General features: G+C 40.6%; 2 protein-coding genes across 2 annotated transcripts; both read left to right on the forward strand.

Moving 5' to 3' along the window:
* Positions 1–8,600: 8,600 nt before the first annotated feature.
* On the forward strand, positions 8,601–10,955 carry six7 (SIX homeobox 7; the record flags this gene model as incomplete). The annotated part of the gene is made up of 3 exons (XM_079215623.1): positions 8,601–9,008; positions 10,284–10,447; positions 10,748–10,955. 3 exons carry the CDS (start codon positions 8,601–8,603, stop codon positions 10,953–10,955), a joined length of 780 nt encoding a protein of 259 aa, XP_079071749.1.
* A 3,040-nt stretch (positions 10,956–13,995) lies between these two features.
* LOC306734930 (actin-related protein 2) lies at positions 13,996–19,483 on the forward strand. The gene is made up of 9 exons (XM_079216343.1): positions 13,996–14,135; positions 15,045–15,155; positions 16,061–16,219; positions 16,369–16,498; positions 16,720–16,856; positions 16,963–17,112; positions 17,672–17,817; positions 17,924–18,056; positions 18,731–19,483. Exons 1-9 carry the CDS (start codon positions 14,088–14,090, stop codon positions 18,899–18,901), a joined length of 1,185 nt encoding a protein of 394 aa, XP_079072469.1. The 5' UTR covers positions 13,996–14,087; the 3' UTR covers positions 18,902–19,483.
* The last annotated feature ends 340 nt before the right edge of the window (positions 19,484–19,823 follow it).

Genomic DNA, 19,823 nt, shown 5'->3' on the forward strand with positions numbered 1-19,823 from the left:
CTGTTCCCTTCTGATCGGAGAAGTGTTTCTTATTGTTGATATGTGATGAGACGCAGTGATAAATGAAACAAAGCTCTTGGATATTATTATGTTTATTCATGTGTCTATAGTTTTGTAATTAATTTAGACCAATACTGAATTGTTTTACTTTTTCTTGCTGATAAGACAATAGAAAATAAATTAAAAAAAGAACAAAATCTTTTGTTTGCTGTACTAAAAATATCGAGACCCCAAAATCCTTGCGTGTACGAATTTTGCGTACCATTGCACTTCTACTGAGGAACCTCATACAGATGTTTTTGTAATTGTAGAAATGCACAAATTACATTTAATGAAGCGCACAAAGTTTGGCTCAAAGTCACGACGTTGACTAAATTTTCAGATTTATCAGAGTCGTAGTTCTGCCACAAAGCAGGAGAAACCATACAAAGTGCCTTCTTCCACCACCAGAATTAAGCAACTATTGTTTTGAAGACAGTCCAAACAATTGTTCCACAAAATACTCAAGGGACACACACCCCTCCTTGGTGGGTCAGGACAGAATTAGCGGGACGCCCTTTCATCCTACAGTCCCACGTTCTCGCCTCTTGCTACTGTCCCTCTAAAAGACCGACCATCCTCTGCTTCCTCCCTCCTGACAGCTGAGCCGTCTCCCTGACAGCGCTGGCAGCACAGAGGGCGAGGACGGGCCGACCACAGAGGATCAGTGGGAGTCACCAAAGTAGGAATTAATGAGCATTATAGTATTAGGTAAGAATAAGTCCCACCTTAAATCCGTCAGGATTCCTAAACAACTCCAGTAACACCTGTTACATGTGATGATGGAGGGAAGCAGAGGAAGAGGAGGGTTCTATGACAAAGCATGATGGACGGTTTGATACGAATATTTGGAAAATATTCAGTTTATACTACATTTGTCTTTAAAAAAAAAGACGAATAAAACCTTTTTTTAGACAAAAAATATTGCCTATTTGTTTTTAGTTTTTTTTTATATTATTGCAAACTCATGCATAGTTTGCAATCAAATCAAGCTGCTCTGTTTGAGTTGTTTCATGTCAGAAACTCAGTTGAAATAAAAGTAGAAATGAGAACAATAATCAAAGCTTAACTGAATAATTACACGGACCCATAGGAGCAGCTGAGACCAATACAAGTGAGAGGATTTTATGAAACACATTTTTGTTCTCAGAAGGAGCTGTCAATAAATAAATACTAGGCAAACTGTGAAGTAACTAAATGAAACCCTGAGAGAATATTCAGGTTATTTAACACATTCATTTATGTTGTGACTACTGACGAGCGCACAACTCATTTAAATCATCTAACTTTAATTTGTTTTATCCAATATAATGTGCAGCCGTTCTTTTGACAGTTTAAGAAGATGGCAGGATGGATGTTTTAAAGTCACCTGATTCTTCATCTGATTCTCTTTCAAACAAACGTACAAACAGTCAAAGTGCTTCCAGGCTTTCCCAGTTATAAAATGTCCCCGTTACATCACGTAGTGAGTCACCCAGACGGTCGTCTCTCTGTAATCAAACAAGCTCTTCGGCCACAATGAGACAGGAAAAGAACTAATCCAGCAGTAGCAGTGAGTTGCTGGGCTATTTTTTAAAGGCTTAAATTAGCATTTACCAGCTAACTGTGAGCTTGTGGTAAGCTGATCCTTCAACAGCGAGCATGATACTGTCTGGGGGCGTTTCATTGTACTGGAGGGACCAACAAGGGATCCACTGGTTAATAATGCCTGGAAAGAACACCTCACCGCACAACTAATCTCAGGACAGCTTTCCACTTCACACCTTGAAGTGTAGAGGAGCTTGTTGCTCTGAATCACTTATTAATTCACGCAGACGGGATTTAACCTGTAAGTGCTGTAATGTCACGGCACCAGGCCCATCGACACTGTTTCTGTCGAGGGAATCGAGTCACGTGCCACAAGAATCTTCCTCTGACACGTCGTGAAAGTCTTAAAAAGGAAACTGGCCTCTTGAATATACGCTTGGCATATTCATTATTATATAATCTTTTAAAGTTACTGTGAGGAACTGTGACCAACTTTCAACTGGTTTCAACCCACCCAGACCGGCTTAGCTGCCATTTTGTTAACGGGGCGCGCCAAAATCAACACAAAATGAAAGATCAGTCAGAGCAAAACCTCACGGCGATAATAAGAGAAGATGACACTTCATACTTTATGTATATAGACATCATCGCAGAAGTAAAACAATTAGTGCAGTAATCAATTACCGTAAAAGTCGGGTTACAAGCCGCTACTACCTTCGGTCAGTGTCCCCGTTGGTGCCCCGCTATAGCCAGCTAGCGCTCCTGCTAGCGCTCCGCTAGCTCCCCGACAACCACCGAAGGTAGCGGGGCCAGCCCCGACTCGACACTTGGGCTGAGGGGACGCGGACAGTAGCAGCAGCAGCGGGGAGCTAGCAGCAGCGCTAGCTCCCCGATGCTGCTAGCTTGCGCTGCTGCTAGCTTGCTACAGCGGGGACACCCATCGGAGGTAGAAGTGGATTGTAACCCGACTTTTACGGTAGTCGCCTGACAGAAAATTAATCTTCAACAACTTTGATAATCAATTGATCATCAAAGTAATTTTAAATACAAAACTATTTAATAAGAAATCAACGGTTACAGCTGCTCAATCAGCTGTTTAATATGGGACTTATAGTTTGGTGTTTCTTTATTCAAGCAGCATTTCTTATCGTGGATATGTGATTCTGCGTTTTAAGTCAACAACATGACGATTGTTTCCCACCTCGTCCCGCAACATACTGGGTCTACCGAGTAAAGCTCAATTTCTTTCCCTTCTTGTGAATGTCCACCTCATATTGATTTAGGTTTCTCAAACAGACGTTTTTGTACATTGCAGAAATGTACTAATTATATTCAATTAAACACATCAAATTTTTTTTCTAAATTTTGGCAATGATATTAAAAGTAATATCTCCGTAGTGTGGACTGTTAATTTCGGGATAACACATACTTTTAATATGTCAATTTGGGCGATGTAAAATTGTCAAAATATTTCACAATTTCTTTACATTCATAAGACCAAACAGCCCCGGGTGTTACAGTTGGACAAAACTAATAATCATACAAGTTACAAAATTAAGATTTGACACAAAGAGGCAGAGGCTTCAGCTAATAGCACTTTTTATATATACACACTGGTACAATATGTGTCTATTTCCTTAAATTGTATTCAAATATATGCATCAAATTGAGCTGGAGATCTAATTTAAACATCTGTTTGGTTTAAAGTTTTAATGCCACATTTACTTTATATCACCTGTGTCTATTGAATCAAGAGATCTCCCTCTCTCCCCCTCCTCTCACCCCACAGCGACGGACGGGGAAGCAGTTTTTGACGTTTGTTTGGTGAGTGCGTGGCTGAGAGGTAAAGCTAACACACAGTATGTTGAGGACGAGGGGAGGGGAGGACGCATGGGGGATAGACCTGTCTGGGAGGATACTGCTATTCAGTTGCAAATGAGCTTGTAATTAGCCCTTACACATTTGCCTGGAGGGAATTAGAGTGTGTGAGTGTGTGTGTGTGTGTGTGTGTGTGTTTTTTAACCCATTTTCCTTAGAATAGGGGTCGACGGTGATAAGCAGATAATACTAATTACTTCTCCTCCCAATTGCTTGTTAATTGTGCTTGGTGTGGATTTATACAGCATGGTAATACCCCCTTTCCACACACACACACACACACACACACACACACACACACACACACACACACACACACACACACACACACACACACACACACACACACACACACTCGCACACACGCAAACACACAGCATGCCCCCTGCTTTGCCTGTTGGCAAAATCAACAGGTCATTTTTTTTAAGCAGGAGGCTTCTGTTTAAGCCTCTAATTAATTATGCCAAGTGGGGTTCCACCAACGAGGCAGTGTGTGTGTGTGTGTGTGTGTGTGTGTGTGTGTGTGTGTGTGTGTGTGTGTGTGTGTGTGTGTGTGTCTGTGTGTGTATATTAATTTGTAGTTGCTAACAAGTTTTACACATTCTCCAGTTTGTTCTTCAATTAAAACACAGTTAAACAGTGACCAAACAACACATACTCAATGGCACTAAAGGTTTAAATCTACTGAAGATTTCTTTTTTTGTGTGCACTCTTTATAGTTATTATTACTTTATCATGAAACCAGAAGTCCGAGTCGATAAATTGTCAATTATTCTTTTTGACAAAGAGCAAAATATGCAGCCATTTTCTCCACTTGTTATCCCTGATCAGAAGCTAAAACCTATGGCGTTGTGTATTGGGAAGACTTGTGCATTTCAAGACCAGTTAATAAGGTATAGTCGTTCTGTTTAAAATGCTGCTACGAAGCCAGTCGATTACTTTTTGGAGAACACAAACGCTGCACCCAGCCCTCTGTGTCTTGTAATCCATTGTGTGCATCAATTGACTCTCAGCAACTCATTAAGTCGGGAAATGTCACACAAACGCGTTGTATTTACCTTCTTTTTTCCCCATCAGGTGGTCTTCAATCACTGTTAAACATGGACTACACTATTTATTCCCTTTGCAGGGTAACACATGAAAGCTCGGCCTCATCTCTATACCGTTGCATGGATGTTTACACTCCTTTGACCATTTAAGGGTCGACTAAGTAAACATGAAGAGTCTCTCATCTGATGAGTGGATGAGGAGCACCTGAATGCACCGGTGGCTTTTTAAAAAAGGTGTCGGCTCAGTCTGACCTTCGGATCAGGTGTGCCTTGTCCTTTGGGTGGTCCAGCACCTGAATTAGGATCCAGCAAAGGACACAAACACACACACACACACACACACACACACACACACACACACACACACACACACACACACACACACAGTCACATCTACACGTTGGGCTTTTCCGGTTCTACTATCCTGAATGCGTTGGGACTGTTTTGAACACTTGAAGGTTTTAAACCTTTCTGTGAAGTGACAGTGAACGTTAGCATTTTGTTTGTTTTTGGGCTGCTCATCTTTGGCAGTGGTTTAGAGAAACACAGGATATGTTGCAGGACTATTATATGTAGAGATAAAGTTGAGATTCCCTTTAAGAATGCCGCTCCAAAATGTTTACAGCGGCTATTTAACATTAATTTGAATAAATCTATGTTTACTTATTGTAATTCTCTTTGACATTTTAAAGTACAACGGTATATACATTTTGGGTATCAATTTCAAAATAAAAGTCTGTCTGAAATTGTTGCAGATGAGTAAAACTGCAGTGGCAGTGAGAGGTGGTGCTCTGCTGTCCAAAAGATATGGCCAAGAGACATAAAGGACAAACATCTAGGATTTAAATGACCTTGAAGTTACACATTTAAATCACTATCACAAGAGATAGATAGATAGATAGATAGATAGATACTTTATTCATCCCCAAGGGTTTGTCACAGTAGCAAGCAAGGTTACATAGAACAAATATCGGAATGAAAATACTCAATATATACAACAAAACTCAATATATACAACAAATTAGCAGAGCGTATTCATTTAGGAATTAAGCAATATAGAAAGTGCAAAAATGCAAAGTATATGCAGTGTATATGAAGTGTATATGAAGTGTAGTGTATACAAGTATGTACGGTGACTAACAAACATACTTATATACACTTCATATACACTGCATATACTTTGCAAGAGGTAGTGACAAAAGCATGATCAGTGATGTCAAGATGTTCTATTTTACAAAGATACAAAGTATAAGATGTGATATACTGTATATATATATATATATATATATATATATATATATATATATATATATATATATATATATATATATATATATGTACGACCCCCCTCCCTTCTACAAACACATATGTAATCGTTCATCCCATCACCATTTTATCATTCATCCTGCTCTAACGGCTTGGGAGCACTTAAGCAGATTTTGGTTCAGTCTGCTCTCAAAGTGTTAAACAGATTGGGTTGGGGGGGATTTCTTGTAATGAAGGTGTGTGTGTGTGTGTGTGTGTGTGTGTGTGTGTGTGTGCGTGTTTGCGCGCGTGTGTGTACGTAAGTGTGGTGGCAGTCAGGGGCGCGAAGTGTCTGAAACTTTAGAGGGGTTAGATTAACTGTGAGCATGATCTTCACTGAGCTCATTTCTCCCCTTCTGTGCCACACACACACACACACACACACACACACACACACACACACACACACACACACACACACACACACACACGCACACACACACACACACACACACACATCACACCTAACCCCTTCTGCATTAGCTCACCAATCCCACCTGGTATGTTAATCTAGATTTAGGCTCTAACACGTATCAAATGATTGCCGACTGCTTATGAAGTAATTATATACGCTTTCTATACCCTAAACTCCACTGAACAGCGAACAAAGCGTCCGTCATGACTGATGCTGGAAGAAATAGTCAACCAGTTCCACGTAAATTAACTTGTGTCAATTCTGATAATTGGTTAATTGCTAATTAAGTAATTTAAGTAATTTATCTCAAACATATGTGTTAATTTCCGCTGCTCAAACACATCTTATATTACTGTGAATTGAATATTTTGGACATTTCTGTTTTACATTGTTGTAACTTGTGGTATATTGTATTGTTTGTCAGAAAAAAGAAAAAAAAAAAATATATATATAATTGAGTAAATAACTTTACAGTGATATATTAAATTAAAATATTAGTTTGTTCTCTGAAGTTTACAACTAACTTTAACCAACAACATAATTAATAATCGTAAGGGTTCTAAAACTGTGGCACTGACAAAATGTCATTAGAAGATGAAGCTTCACTCATAACTACAATGTTGAGAAAAACTAATGTTGGGTAAAACTTGCTTCATGAAACTGAATAAACATTTATATTGTATTTATGTCTTTCAGGAAAAAGGATGTAATGTAAATATAAACCACAACAAAACACACACAACTGGTGTGTGAGCATAAGTCTTAAGATGACTCCTTACTTGATGCTCATATAGAATTAGTTTTAATAATTTGCTTTGAATTGATCAGATTCATATTTTGCTCATTTCATTTTCTATGAAAATACATTTTCTGTAATTCTATGTGTGCATCAACAGTTGATCATTTGCTTCTACAATAGATTTATAACACGTTAAAGCACTATATTCACTAAATATGTATATTTAAGATGACACAAACTGTTTTTGTTGGAGGAATTATTTCAATGTGCTGTTTAGTATCGATCTCAACAACACAACAACAACTATTTGCAGACACAAAATAGCTCGATGTCTGGCGGGCTCATATCTGTATTCTAGACAGATTTATTTTACATTTTAAGCCACTTCACCTCATTTTAAACCAGATGATCCTTGACCTGACTGCAACCTTCAGGCAAAGCCTCATATTCACTCCAGGGATTAATCTGCGTCTGCCTTCAGCACCGTTTGCTTTAGGCTTTAAATGAAATTGCTAATTTAATATCTATATATTTATCTATTCAGCCTTTGGTCCACTGATGCTTGGCAAAGTGACATATACATATTTCCTCCAGCTATGATGTGCAAATGACGTGTACCATGTTTGGATTACGGTCAACAGATGCTGACAGGATCCTTAACCTGATTAATAAGAAAATTATCCTAAATCTGATTAATGAGCTACTGAGATCCGAGGGATTGAACAGCAGATCATTAAGTCCTTGTCCCAGAGTTGCCCCACCATACACCGATGTCTAGGGGCGTTTTCATTATGTCTTGTCCTCGCAAGAGGTCGCTGAGGATGACCTATAGGTGCAACCGTATGTGTTTTAATTACATGGGTATTAGCTGGTCGGGGATCGCAGCTTTGTGTCCCGACCTGTCCTCTTGGCCAAATGTCCAGGCACATGTGATACAGATTTTCATGACCATGACCCCAAGATTTAATTGTGCCATCCGAGTGTACAGGCTTACCTAGTCCTCATTACCACTTCAAAGTGTTATAAAAGCTGTAATAACCTAATTTATTGGCATTCTCCTCCCATTTTCTTGAGTGGTTTTCTGTCTCACTCCACATTTACTCTCCCCTCAGCCTCTCCTCCTCAGGCTGTGCTGCAGCTCCACCAGATCCTTCACCAAATAGCCTATCCTCGCTTGTTTGCTCTCTGCAGTCATCCCGGCAGTCAATGTATCCTCAGGCTATAAGCCAAACAAGCTGATCAGCCAGTCACCTCTGTACACACTACCCCCCGCTAAGAGGCTAATGGCCAGGACGTATAATCCTTCTCAAAACAACTACAGAGATGCTAATTGTATCTCGCTATAAATACAGGTTGACTCCTTGTCCTCGTTCTTTATTTGGCTCTGCTTCGTAAACCTGGAGCCACCGTTGCGCACCAGCTTCTCTGAAACATTTGCCCAAATACCAGGAAGGACTCAGCTGCTTAATAAGAGAGGCAGCAGATTGATGCTGCAAGTGTCAATAATCTTGCCATCACCTACACACACACAGAAGAAGCAGCGAGCGCACGGAGCGTTACGCACGGTTGGACACGACACTTCATGCGCCACGCGAACATTGCATAGCTTCTTCGGTGAGCTACAGGGAGAAAAGAGCACCTAGCCGAGATGTTTCCACTGCCGATGTTCACGCCGGACCAGGTGGCTCGGGTGTGCGAGAACTTGGAGGAGACCGGGGACATCGAGCGCCTCGGCAGGTTCCTGTGGTCCCTGCCCGCCGCCGTCCCTGGCTCCGCCGGGGAGGCGCTGAACCGACACGAGTCCGTGATGCGAGCGAGGGCGCTGGTCGCCTTCCACGGCGGGAACTTCGAGGGTCTTTACCAGATCCTCCAGAGCCACCGGTTTACGCGCGAGTCGCACGCCAAGCTCCAGGACCTGTGGCTGGACGCGCACTACCGGGAGGCGGAGAGGCTGCGCGGGCGGCCGCTGGGCCCGGTGGAGAAGTACCGGATCCGCAAGAAGTTCCCACTGCCCCGCACCATCTGGGACGGCGAGCAGAAGACGCATTGCTTCAAGGTAAACACGGTGTAACGATGGCTGCTGGTGACAGGTAGTCTGAACCCGGAACAACCCACGTGTTCCCTCGCCTTTGGGCGAAAATGATATTGAAAATCAGTAGGAAAGTGCAACTTAACAATGTAAACTTGATCACCAGTTGCTCTCCTCTAAAGGAGATGAGAATGATCTGTGGTAATCCCTCTGCCTTTAGCCGTGAAGGCTATACTAAACTACTTTAGACATGGTGAGACACAAACTCACTCAAATCTGGGAAAACAATTCTTAGTTAGATAAACTGATTACGGCTCCCAAAGATGCCAAATTAGTAGTTTTAGCAGTGATTCAAGCACAACTTGTAAATCCACAAGTGTCCATGTCCAAGTTTCTTGGTTTGTTTTGTCATATATTTGTCTCATATCTCTTATACCAACTTTATATGATGTCACACAGCCTTTTATTTACCTGTATGTGTTCTTGACTTAATAATTGTCACTTCTGCATAATTTTCTTCTTCTTGTACTTTCGCTGCTGTAACATATATGTGTGCACCTGCAAAGGCCAGATGTATGCAGGGTCCAGTAGAGTTTAAACTTCTTTTTTTTTTTTAAATTAGCAGCTACTTCTTTCAAAATGAAAAACCACAGTATGAACAATAATCTAAATGAGCCACCTATCTGCTATCCAGGAGCCAATATAGACATTCGTTCCATGTTTAACTGCTGGTGCCACTTGAGCAACATGTGTATACAGAATTATACAGAAACACTGAATATGTGTTTAGTGCCATGAGATCATGAGTAGTTATTTTGGAAGCAAATAGATGTTATTCATCACATAAAGTTATGATAACTGCTATGATAATCTGTTCAATTTCAAAATAGAGGAATGAACTTTCAGGATTCAAAGATTGAGTTGTGTGTTCATGTGTGTGATCTCCCTCATGTGGCAGGGCGAAGTATTGTTCATACGTGTTAATCTTTAATTCCAAACCTCAGGAGGGATCGTCCCCCCAACAGCCTATTAAGCCCCTTAACATGATCCAATTTAGTGGCTATAAATTGTTATTCATACTCCTAATGTAGATTGTAATCACTGTATTCATAAATCCAGTCTAATGTGATTATACTGAGCATCATATGAGTGTTAAGATTATTGTGGTGTAATAGAATGATATCAAAACACAATATGGTGTCTTTTCAAAGTGCTTTTCCATGCTAATAGAGTATACTTTGTATAACATACGATTACTGAATGGCAGCCTAAATATGTCCTATATTTCTATGTGTTCTCCAGGAAAGGACTCGCAGTTTGTTGAGAGAGTGGTACCTTCAAGACCCTTACCCCAACCCGTCCAGGAAACGCCACTTGGCCCAGGCCACGGGGCTCACGCCCACACAGGTCGGCAACTGGTTCAAGAACCGCCGGCAGAGAGACCGCGCTGCGTCCGCAAAGAACAGGTATGTCAAGGTGTACATATGCTTATGCTTATTATGACTAGAAAGGAGAAAAGACGAGGAGAAATGGGCTCATGGTGACTCGAAGTATAGATTATGTTTTTTTTTGTACAACATTTTTCTGAGAAGCAGACACGATTGGCCTTCAGTAACATAGGTTACAGTTTGTTAAAAAGCATACAACTGATATGATGAGGCAAACTAAGGAGGGAAGATTCCAGTGCATGCATGATGATGAATACTAATATCTGCCTGAAGAGCAGCTATTAAACCCAAATGTCTCTCATTTCTCCCTCCACCCAGAATGCAGCAGGATCCTTCCCACATGCCCTCTGGGAGCTCACCCGATGGCTCCCTCCAGGACCGCCACCATCACCCCCACTTGTTGCCTCCCTCTCCTCGCCACCTGGGCAGCCCGGAGGCCAGCGACTGCAGCACAGACGAGCGCAGAGGAACAGGAGCCTCCACCCCGGAGATCTCCGTCAGCAGCGACAGCGAGTTCGAGTCATGAGACGATCAAGACTCTCGCCGCCTGCAAGAGGGGCGAGAGCGCCGTCTTATCAGCGGACACAGATAGAGACGCTTGAACTGGCCGTGGCTGTTTGGGATCACTGAGGTGGTCTCAGTGGGAGGAAGATGGGGCCACTGGATGTGGCTCCTGGATGTGGCTGTGAGTGGACATTGAAAGGCAATGATATGCAAAAACAACGAGCACTTAAAAAGAAAAAAAAGCACCATGGCACATGACTTCGACTGTTAAATGAATTAGTTGCAGACCATGGTCTTTAGATAATGTGAGTAATACTATTTCAAGTTTTGATTCAGTCAATATTTTTGGATAGATCATTTTCTAATAGTCATTATCTACAGAACTCATTTGTATGGAAAATTGTGAGGACACAATGAACAATGCCTTGGGTAGGCTTTTAATATATGTCACTACATTTACATGCACATTAATAACTTTATTATCTTCAGATGGCAGCAATATGCCAACTGTCATGCAAACAATATAATTGGCATATTTTAAACATTACTTATCAGCACAGGCATAACGTATGTAGGTAACACATGTGGGTGTTGATGAAGTTGAAGTTTGAATAAATCTCCAAAATTGACCTTTCTAATGGCACTATTAAGAAAATTGTGTAAGCAAACAATGTCAACTTTAACCATCTTGTTATTCAGAGTAATCAGGTTGTGATGGCATGCAAACATAGTGACAGACCAATTAAACACATTTTACTGCCTTAAAAAATAAGGGCATCACTCTTTTACAATGAAAAAACGATTAATAGCATAAGCTTAGAAAGACTTTATGTAACTAATGATGCAACTGTTGCTGCTTAAAATACAAAACATTGTGTTACCAGCTGTGTTTTACCTGTTCACTCCTCTTTTGTTTACCATTTAAAATGTGTAGTCTTTTTTGTAAACGCTCCTGAGCTGCTCTGATGAATTCCTGCAGGAGCTGAAACAGAAAAGACAAGACAGCGAGAATGTAGAGCACTAATCGGTCTTAACTCAATGTGCCATTTACATTTGAGAACAGGGAGACCGAGTCGGATATGAGTGTGTCCTTTGTGTCGGAAAGACACACTCAATGGCCTGTTTGCTGTCTTTTTTACAACCATCATTTCTCATAACTCATTACTGCAATGAAAAGATGTATTTTGTAAATGTTTTATGTAAATAAATGAACCTATTTTTATCCAAAGTTATACAGACTCACTGTATTCATAAGTTCAAAACTGTGTTAATGACATGTGACAAGACTTGAATTATGGACCACATACAGACCATTCAGTACAATGTTGTACACATTTGCTTTGTGAGCCTAGGGTCCATCGAAGATAAAAACAAAAGTTCAACATGAATTTATCCATCAATCCAGAGTAAAACAATTTCATATTTTGTCAATATAAGCTAATTTGGGTGCACCAACCGCCAAACAACACTTCAAGGGTTTATGTAGTGCATTATTGTCATAACAATCCTTACATTGATTTATATTTCACTGGAAAAGTACAGGATTGAGATAAAGAGTATGAAATTGCAAGGGTTGTTGATCATGTTGTTATAAAGTCCATTGAACATAAGAGACAACTAGAAGGGAACCCAATTTGTGCTAATTCATTTAAAAAATAAAGCATGTTACCAAACTACTTTTACATTCAGACACAGAGCAACAACACCACCTAATCGATTCAAGTCCAATATTCGCCATCATTTTGGTTCAATTTAGTCTCCTGAGGAAAACATCATGATTCTTTAGCTGCTAAATGCTTCTATGTTCACCACAACTTAGCTGCTAGCGTTAGCTAGGTAGCTAGCTAGCTACTAGCTGTTTGTCTGCTGACTTTGTCTGTTGTAGCTAAAGTTATCAGACAAGATTTAGCGCTAAGCACTGCAAGTTACTGGCAGGCTCTTCTATTGAATAATATAACTACAAAGTTACAATGTTACCAATGTTGGGACTTCCCCAGGTTCCCCAAATAGTCTTCTACCAGCTTAATAAACAAAACAAAATACTCTTTCTACTGCACAATTTAGAATATTTTTACCTGTTCACGAGTTGTAACTGTTTCCTAGACCAATCAAAGATGGCGGCCGGAAGTGACATACCTTCTAGCTCGTTGTGTCGCCCAACGAGAGTTAAAAAATTAGAAAACACGGGAGCAGGACCACATCCAGTGTCTCTTAGGGGCCGTTATTCGATTATTAGGAGGCACAAAACGAAGGAAGGATTGTAATATGACAACAATTGTTTTTACGTTTTTATTCATTCATGATGTTATATATTATATAATACAAAAAAATAGGCTGCCAGCTGCTTCTGTGTGAATAAGTCGTACTAATTTATTATTACACTACTGCTATTTTCAGTGAAGCAATTCAAAATACAGAAGGTATCCTACAATGACAAAAGTTTAAAAGTGCAAGGATGTTTCAATAATTTTAAATAACAATGAGAAATTAAATTAAGGAATTAATAATTCCATATGAAATATGCATATCATGATGAAATGATGAAAATACACATATACATATGTTCTGAAGTACATACTATTTGGATGTTTTTCTAATATTTATAGGCTACATTCCTCAAGGAAGAGGACACTTTAAGGTCTACCAAAAACAGTCTGCAGTATAGCTTGCAATTTCTTTAAATCTTGACTTTTAAATGTGGAATATTTCAGAAAAAAAGACATGAGAAGACATGTTTGATAGTATATAAGATACAAATAACAGTGTAAAGTGTACAGAAGTAGCTAAATGTCTCACCAGAAGTGGGCACATTTATGCACATTTACATAATACATGGACCAAATGTTGTGTTTAGTGTTGCAAAAAAAAGAAATGACAACTTTAAAAATGATTTGCCTCATTCAAAATAGCATGACCTGTTTCCCTCAAAAAAAGGGAGTGTATATAGGTCCTTCCCCTCTTTCCATATCACAGAAAAAGGGTGTCCACCCATTCAGCGATCCCGCCCATGCTGGAAGGAGTAGCAAGAAGACTTCTGCCTACCTGTCAGTTGTAGTCACTGCCAAATTCATGCATTATAGTCTTGGACTTGTCATTTGTTAGTTAGACTCCTGTCCTGACAGGACGGAGTATATTGAGCTGTATTTGTTTGAGCATGGACAGCGAGGGGAGAAAGGTGGTGGTCTGTGACAATGGGACGGGGGTAAGTCAAGCCGTGTCTGTAGTGTACCATGCAGTTACCCAACAGTCTGTTAACGTCACTATTCACTTTAAGCTTGTATTCAAAGTGTTATCTTCAAAAGGTCTCATGCAAACCTTCACCAGTTGTGTGTTAAACATCTGTTTTATTTCAAAGCGGCTGCTAAAAGGGTAAAAGTTAGCATCTGGATCACATGCAATGGTTGACATCTGAAGGGTGTGAATCTGTGTGAATACTGCAGCCTGATTCCACATCTGTCTGGACTTGTCACTCTGCCTCTAGACGCGCAGCCATAAATGGTTGCGATGCTTTGAAACCGAACAACAATTGGATGATAAGCAGGAAGAGAGATTTGAGATGCTGAAACATCCGGATAATACTGTATTGTGACGTGTAAATACTGATATATATATATGAGGACAACGAGAGCAATGAACCGTATACCTGCAGTCAGAAACTGGCTGTGTCCTGTGTGTCTTCTCTTTGGAATGCATGGCCTCGCTTCAGGCTAAGGAATGTGTTCATGGCCACGAAGACAAGTTGAGACACTACGGCAGGAGGTGTAGTCATGACGGGCAGAGAGTGTATCGCAGGCCATTTAAAAGCAATGCAACAACATACTTATTTCCCCATGCATGCCAAATGAGTTATTTACACATGCTTTAAAAAATGTGATGAAATTGCGTTTGCATGTTCTGATAAATAATCTGGTAAATGCATCACGATAATACACTCAGGGACAGAGAGATTAAGGTTGATTTATGAATGGGAATAATCCACTCCAAAAGGGTTGAGTGCAGAAACAATTCAGGGCAACACAAAACCAACTCTGTTTCAGGTAACGCACAAAAACAAGAACTTTATTGACACACACAAAGTCCTCGTTTGTCTCACTCTCACATCCCTCCCCAGTTTGTCAAGTGTGGCTTTGCTGGATCCAACTTCCCTGACCACATCTTCCCTGCCATGGTGGGTCGACCAATCATACGCTCAACCACCAAAGTGGGCAACATTGAGATAAAGGTGAGATTACGTCAATGTCTTGCTTTGCATAATCCCCCCCCCCGTTCAATCTTGTGTTTATCTATTTGTCACGTATTAACGCCACCTCCATGTGGTTGTATTCTGGTTAAAGCAGAGGGAATGCCTGCCTGGTAAGTCCGAACACACACTGTAAGACTTGCTAAGATAATTAAACACCTGACCGACCTCTTTTCCTCAAGCTCCTCTTACCTCTCAGCTCAAACGCAGCCGTAACGTGTACAGATCTAAGTGTCTTAAGAAGCGTACACCTGTTAGCGGCCTGTAAGACACAGTTAAATTCATATGCTCACGTAACCTGGGGTTATGCAGAGCACTCAGACCTTTACTCCTTGTAATCCTGACAGGACTGCATGCAGACATTTTGTAGAGCAGGAGTGCAAAGGTCACGTTGGCTTCATTTCATAATCCACAGTCGGATCAAAACAAAGACATCATTGTTCACAAGATAATTGTCTGTCTTTGTTTCGTAAAATACACCTTCCTCCCCCCCCCAAAGTAAGCTATGTGGAAACCTCAAAAAGTATTTAAACACTAACCGAAATGTGTTTAGCATCAAGTCAAAAGTTGTCATCTGTTTGATTCTTTGTCTGATTATGCTTTGATCATGCATTACCTGATTTAAATACTATATTCTGACAAAGTTCCTGTTAGGTTGCTTGTGTATAAACATTGATTTATACATTCCCCAAACTGTGGTATTATAAAAAGGATTGTTAAGGCATCTGTGCCAAATTAAGATATCGTTTCGGTGCCAGGATGGAAATTAGTAGAAACAATATCTAGTCCTCATCCTTTAAACAATAAATACAAATAAATAAACAGACATTTTACAGAAAGGCCAGCTGTTATCACGTTGCTGAGCTCCTCCTGCTCTCTCCCACCAGGACCTGATGGTGGGTGATGAGGCCAGCGAATGCCGCTCCATGCTGGAGGTGTCCTACCCCATGGAGAACGGCATGGTGCGCAGCTGGGAAGACATGCTCCACCTGTGGGATTACACCTTCGGGCCCGACCGCCTGGACATCAACCCACCAGAATGCAAGGTAGAACACAACTGGGCAGAAGTTGCAGTGTGTCAACCTTTCAGAATAAAGTTCGGGAGAAACCGTTTAGTGGAGCATCACATAAAGTAACGAAGCAAACAACCCGTTGGAATTCACTCAGTTTGCATTTTATTGGTTTCTTCCTCAAGATCCTGCTGACCGAGCCGCCCATGAACCCCACCAAGAACCGGGAGAAGATCACGGAGGTCATGTTTGAGAAGTACCAGTTCCACGGCATTTATGTGGCAATTCAGGCTGTGCTCACTCTATATGCTCAGGGTAAGACCCCAAGTCCAATCATAGATACATATGTAGTAGTTTAAATCATTTGTTCATGTTCACTTTTTGATCCTGAGTTGGTTTTTACTGAGGCCGAAGTGTAATAATGGTATCAGTGTTTAAAAAGACTAAAACTAATCTCTTTCCTGCTCTGTCCGACCTCCAGGATTATTGGAAATGTTTAATACAGATACTATTTTGGGAATCGATCCTATCTACAGGTTTGCTGACCGGTGTGGTCCTCGACTCGGGGGACGGTGTCACCCACATCTGTCCCGTGTATGAGGGCTTTTCTTTGCCCCACCTCACGCGCAGGCTGGACATCGCAGGTCGTGACATCACACGGTACCTCATTAAGGTGAGCCGGGAGACTCTCAGCTCAACATTGCACATGAAGAAATGAGGGGAAAGATGCACAAAAGATTATACTATACATCATATTGTATTTATCTTAACGCCATCAGCTCCTGCTCCTCCGTGGTTACGCCTTCAACCACACGGCCGACTTTGAGACTGTGCGTCTGTTGAAGGAGGAGCTGTGCTATGTGGGATACAACATCGAGCAGGAGCAGCGCCTGGCCCAAGAGACCACCTACCTGGTGGAGACCTTCACGGTATGTGGAAGGACTGAATCCCAGGAAAGAAGTTGTAGTTTAACTCTATAAGGAATGGTTCAACATTTTGGCTAATGTGCCTATTAGCTTTCTTGCCAAGAGTTAGACGAGAAGATCGATACCACTCTTGCACCTGCGCGGTAGATATGAAGCTAAAGCCAACAGTTGGTTAGCTTAGCTTAGCATAAAGACTGGAAATAGAGGGAAACAGCTAGCCATCAACACCAAAGGTACAACAAATGTATACATATTAACAACGTATATCTTGTTTGTTTAATCTGCACACAAATTGAAGTCTAAAAACAATAATCTTTGGTGGTTTAAGCTAACTTGGCTCAAACTTAGCCAAGCTAACTTGGCTGTATTTAGTTAGCTTACAAACATGAGAGTCGTATGAGCTTTCTTATCTAACTCTTTGCAAGACGATGCATAATGGTATTTTCCCAAATATAAAACAAAAAAAAAATGTTTTGATGCTTTTTAAGAAAAGACATTGTAGCACGCTGCTGCCATTTAGTTTTCTCTACAAAGCTAACGGTGGCTCCTGTCTGTGGTGCAGCTCCCTGACGGCCGGCAGGTGAAGGTGGGTGGAGAGCGGTTCGGGGCCCCTGAGGCTCTCTTCCAGCCTCATCTCATTAACGTGGAGGGAGCAGGAGTGGCGGAGCTGCTGTTTAACACCATCCAGGCTGCAGACATCGACCTCAGGTCAGAGTCTCCTCACGGCTGTCTGTACTAGCGCCCTGAAGAACACACACAGGGAGTGCAGACAAGTCATTTTAGCATCTCACATCTGTTTGTTTTTTCTGTGCAGATCAGACTTCTATAAGCACATTGTTCTGTCGGGAGGGTCCACCATGTACCCGGGACTTCCATCCAGACTAGAGAGAGAGATCAAGCAGCTCTACCTGGAGACGGTGCTGGACGGAGACACTCAGAAATTATCAGTAAGAACTTTAGTATCCACTGACCGTATTTCTGCTCTGGAGAAAGATCAGTGGGGATAATCTGTTTATTAAAACACAGCAGTACCACAATGTTACATAAGGTTACCGTTTACAACTGTTAATCCACTACAATACCTTTTGCATAAATGTCATAGCTACAATGTTAAAAACCTTTTTCCATTAATTTAATAAATGTTACATAGAGGTTAATTTTTGTAATGATGATGACATTAGAAAAAACAATCCCAGCCGAGGTCCACTCACTCGCTTGTTCTGGAGCTTTTGACCGCATCACATGGTCATTAAGACGCACACTGAAAGTATGTGGACCTTAAGCTGAGATAGTTTGGGAAACTTTAAGCTCAATCAATGTACAATCTTTTCATAGATGTGAATTCCTTCTTCAATATAGAACTATTTTATCTATTATAATGTGAATTATTAAAATGGGACCGTTTTACTTTTTTGTTATTCAAATCCAAACCCAATATTACACTGTAATATGTCTTGCAAAAAAAAGTTATATTGAGAATATATGTTGTTATGAAGATTATTGTGATTTCCTCCTGCAGTTGTGTTCTAACTAACAAACAGAGAGAGACACATACATACAATTATGGAGAGATCACAAAGGTTCAATGACCTTTTCCTCTCCTTTTTCCTCACCTGTGTAGAAGTTTCGGATCCGCATCGAGGACCCTCCCCGGCGTAAACACATGGTGTTCCTGGGCGGCGCGGTGCTGGCCAACATCATGAAAGACAAGGACTCCTTCTGGCTGAGCAAGGCGGAGTACGAGGAAAAAGGCCTGGGAGCGCTGCAAAAGCTGGGAGGTGGAATCAGATAAAGATACAACTTGTAAAGAAAAAACAACATACCCAAATATATTTCAGCTTTAATATCAACTTCTCACCTCTTGTAGCCATGCTGGAGGAAAAAGCTCAATGTACTCAATGTACTTCACGGATAATGGCGCTCCTTCATTCCTGCTAGTGCTGGTGCTTTTTTTAATTAATCAATTAGTCGACTGACAACAAAGGGACAATTGTCTTCGATGGCTACATTTATTTTTGTTTAGATCATTTAAAAATAGACATGTTTGCATTTTGGACTGTTTTCTGACATTTCATGAATGTGAAAAAGTGCAACCTTATAGTGCACTGGAAACAATAGGACAGTTATGTTAATGTATGCTGGGAAACGCCACTGACTGATGTGAAATGTGAACAGTTTTGAATGGTAAATAATCATAAACCTGTCAAATTAGACTAGAGGAACAAAGTAGCTTTCTATCTCATTGTAATTTATCATAAGATTATTAAGAAATTATCTGTCTGGATATTTTCTTTGCATTTGGGCAAAATCAGTCCTAATATTTGATTAGTCAGTGAGGATTTTAACAATGTTTAAATAAACTTGATCAAACATGCTAATAAAGTCTTTTTTTGATTTGTTAAAAGCAGGCGCAAAGACCAAACATACAAAAATCTGTTTACATGAAACATTAGAAACCAAAACTCACAGCACATTTGAGGGCGCTGGCAGTAACAGATTGTTGTTTGCTGCCATCTGGTGGTTGAATTTGTGTAAGACATCCAATCACAACACAATCAAAGTACAAAACCAAACTGAATGTAACGACACTCTGAACAGATATTGCAATTTTTATTGCGATACTGAGTTACCTGACCAAAATACAGTAATGTGTTTGTTTCACACTGAAAAAATAAAATAAAATAAATAGTGAGCTCTCACAATGAACACATGCT

The sequence above is a fragment of the Taurulus bubalis genome (genome assembly GCF_910589615.1).
Source record: "Taurulus bubalis genome assembly, chromosome: 3".
Taxonomy (NCBI): domain Eukaryota; kingdom Metazoa; phylum Chordata; class Actinopteri; order Perciformes; family Cottidae; genus Taurulus; species Taurulus bubalis.

Bases quoted from the DNA above. Each gene is read 5' to 3' on its own strand.
- LOC306734930 (XM_079216343.1), top strand. From the start codon at position 14,088: ATGGACAGCGAGGGGAGAAAGGTGGTGGTCTGTGACAATGGGACGGGG. The intron at 14,136-15,044 runs GTAAGTCAAGCC...ATCCCTCCCCAG, and splicing joins TCTGTGACAATGGGACGGGG to TTTGTCAAGTGTGGCTTTGC. The intron at 15,156-16,060 runs GTGAGATTACGT...CTCTCCCACCAG, and splicing joins TGGGCAACATTGAGATAAAG to GACCTGATGGTGGGTGATGA.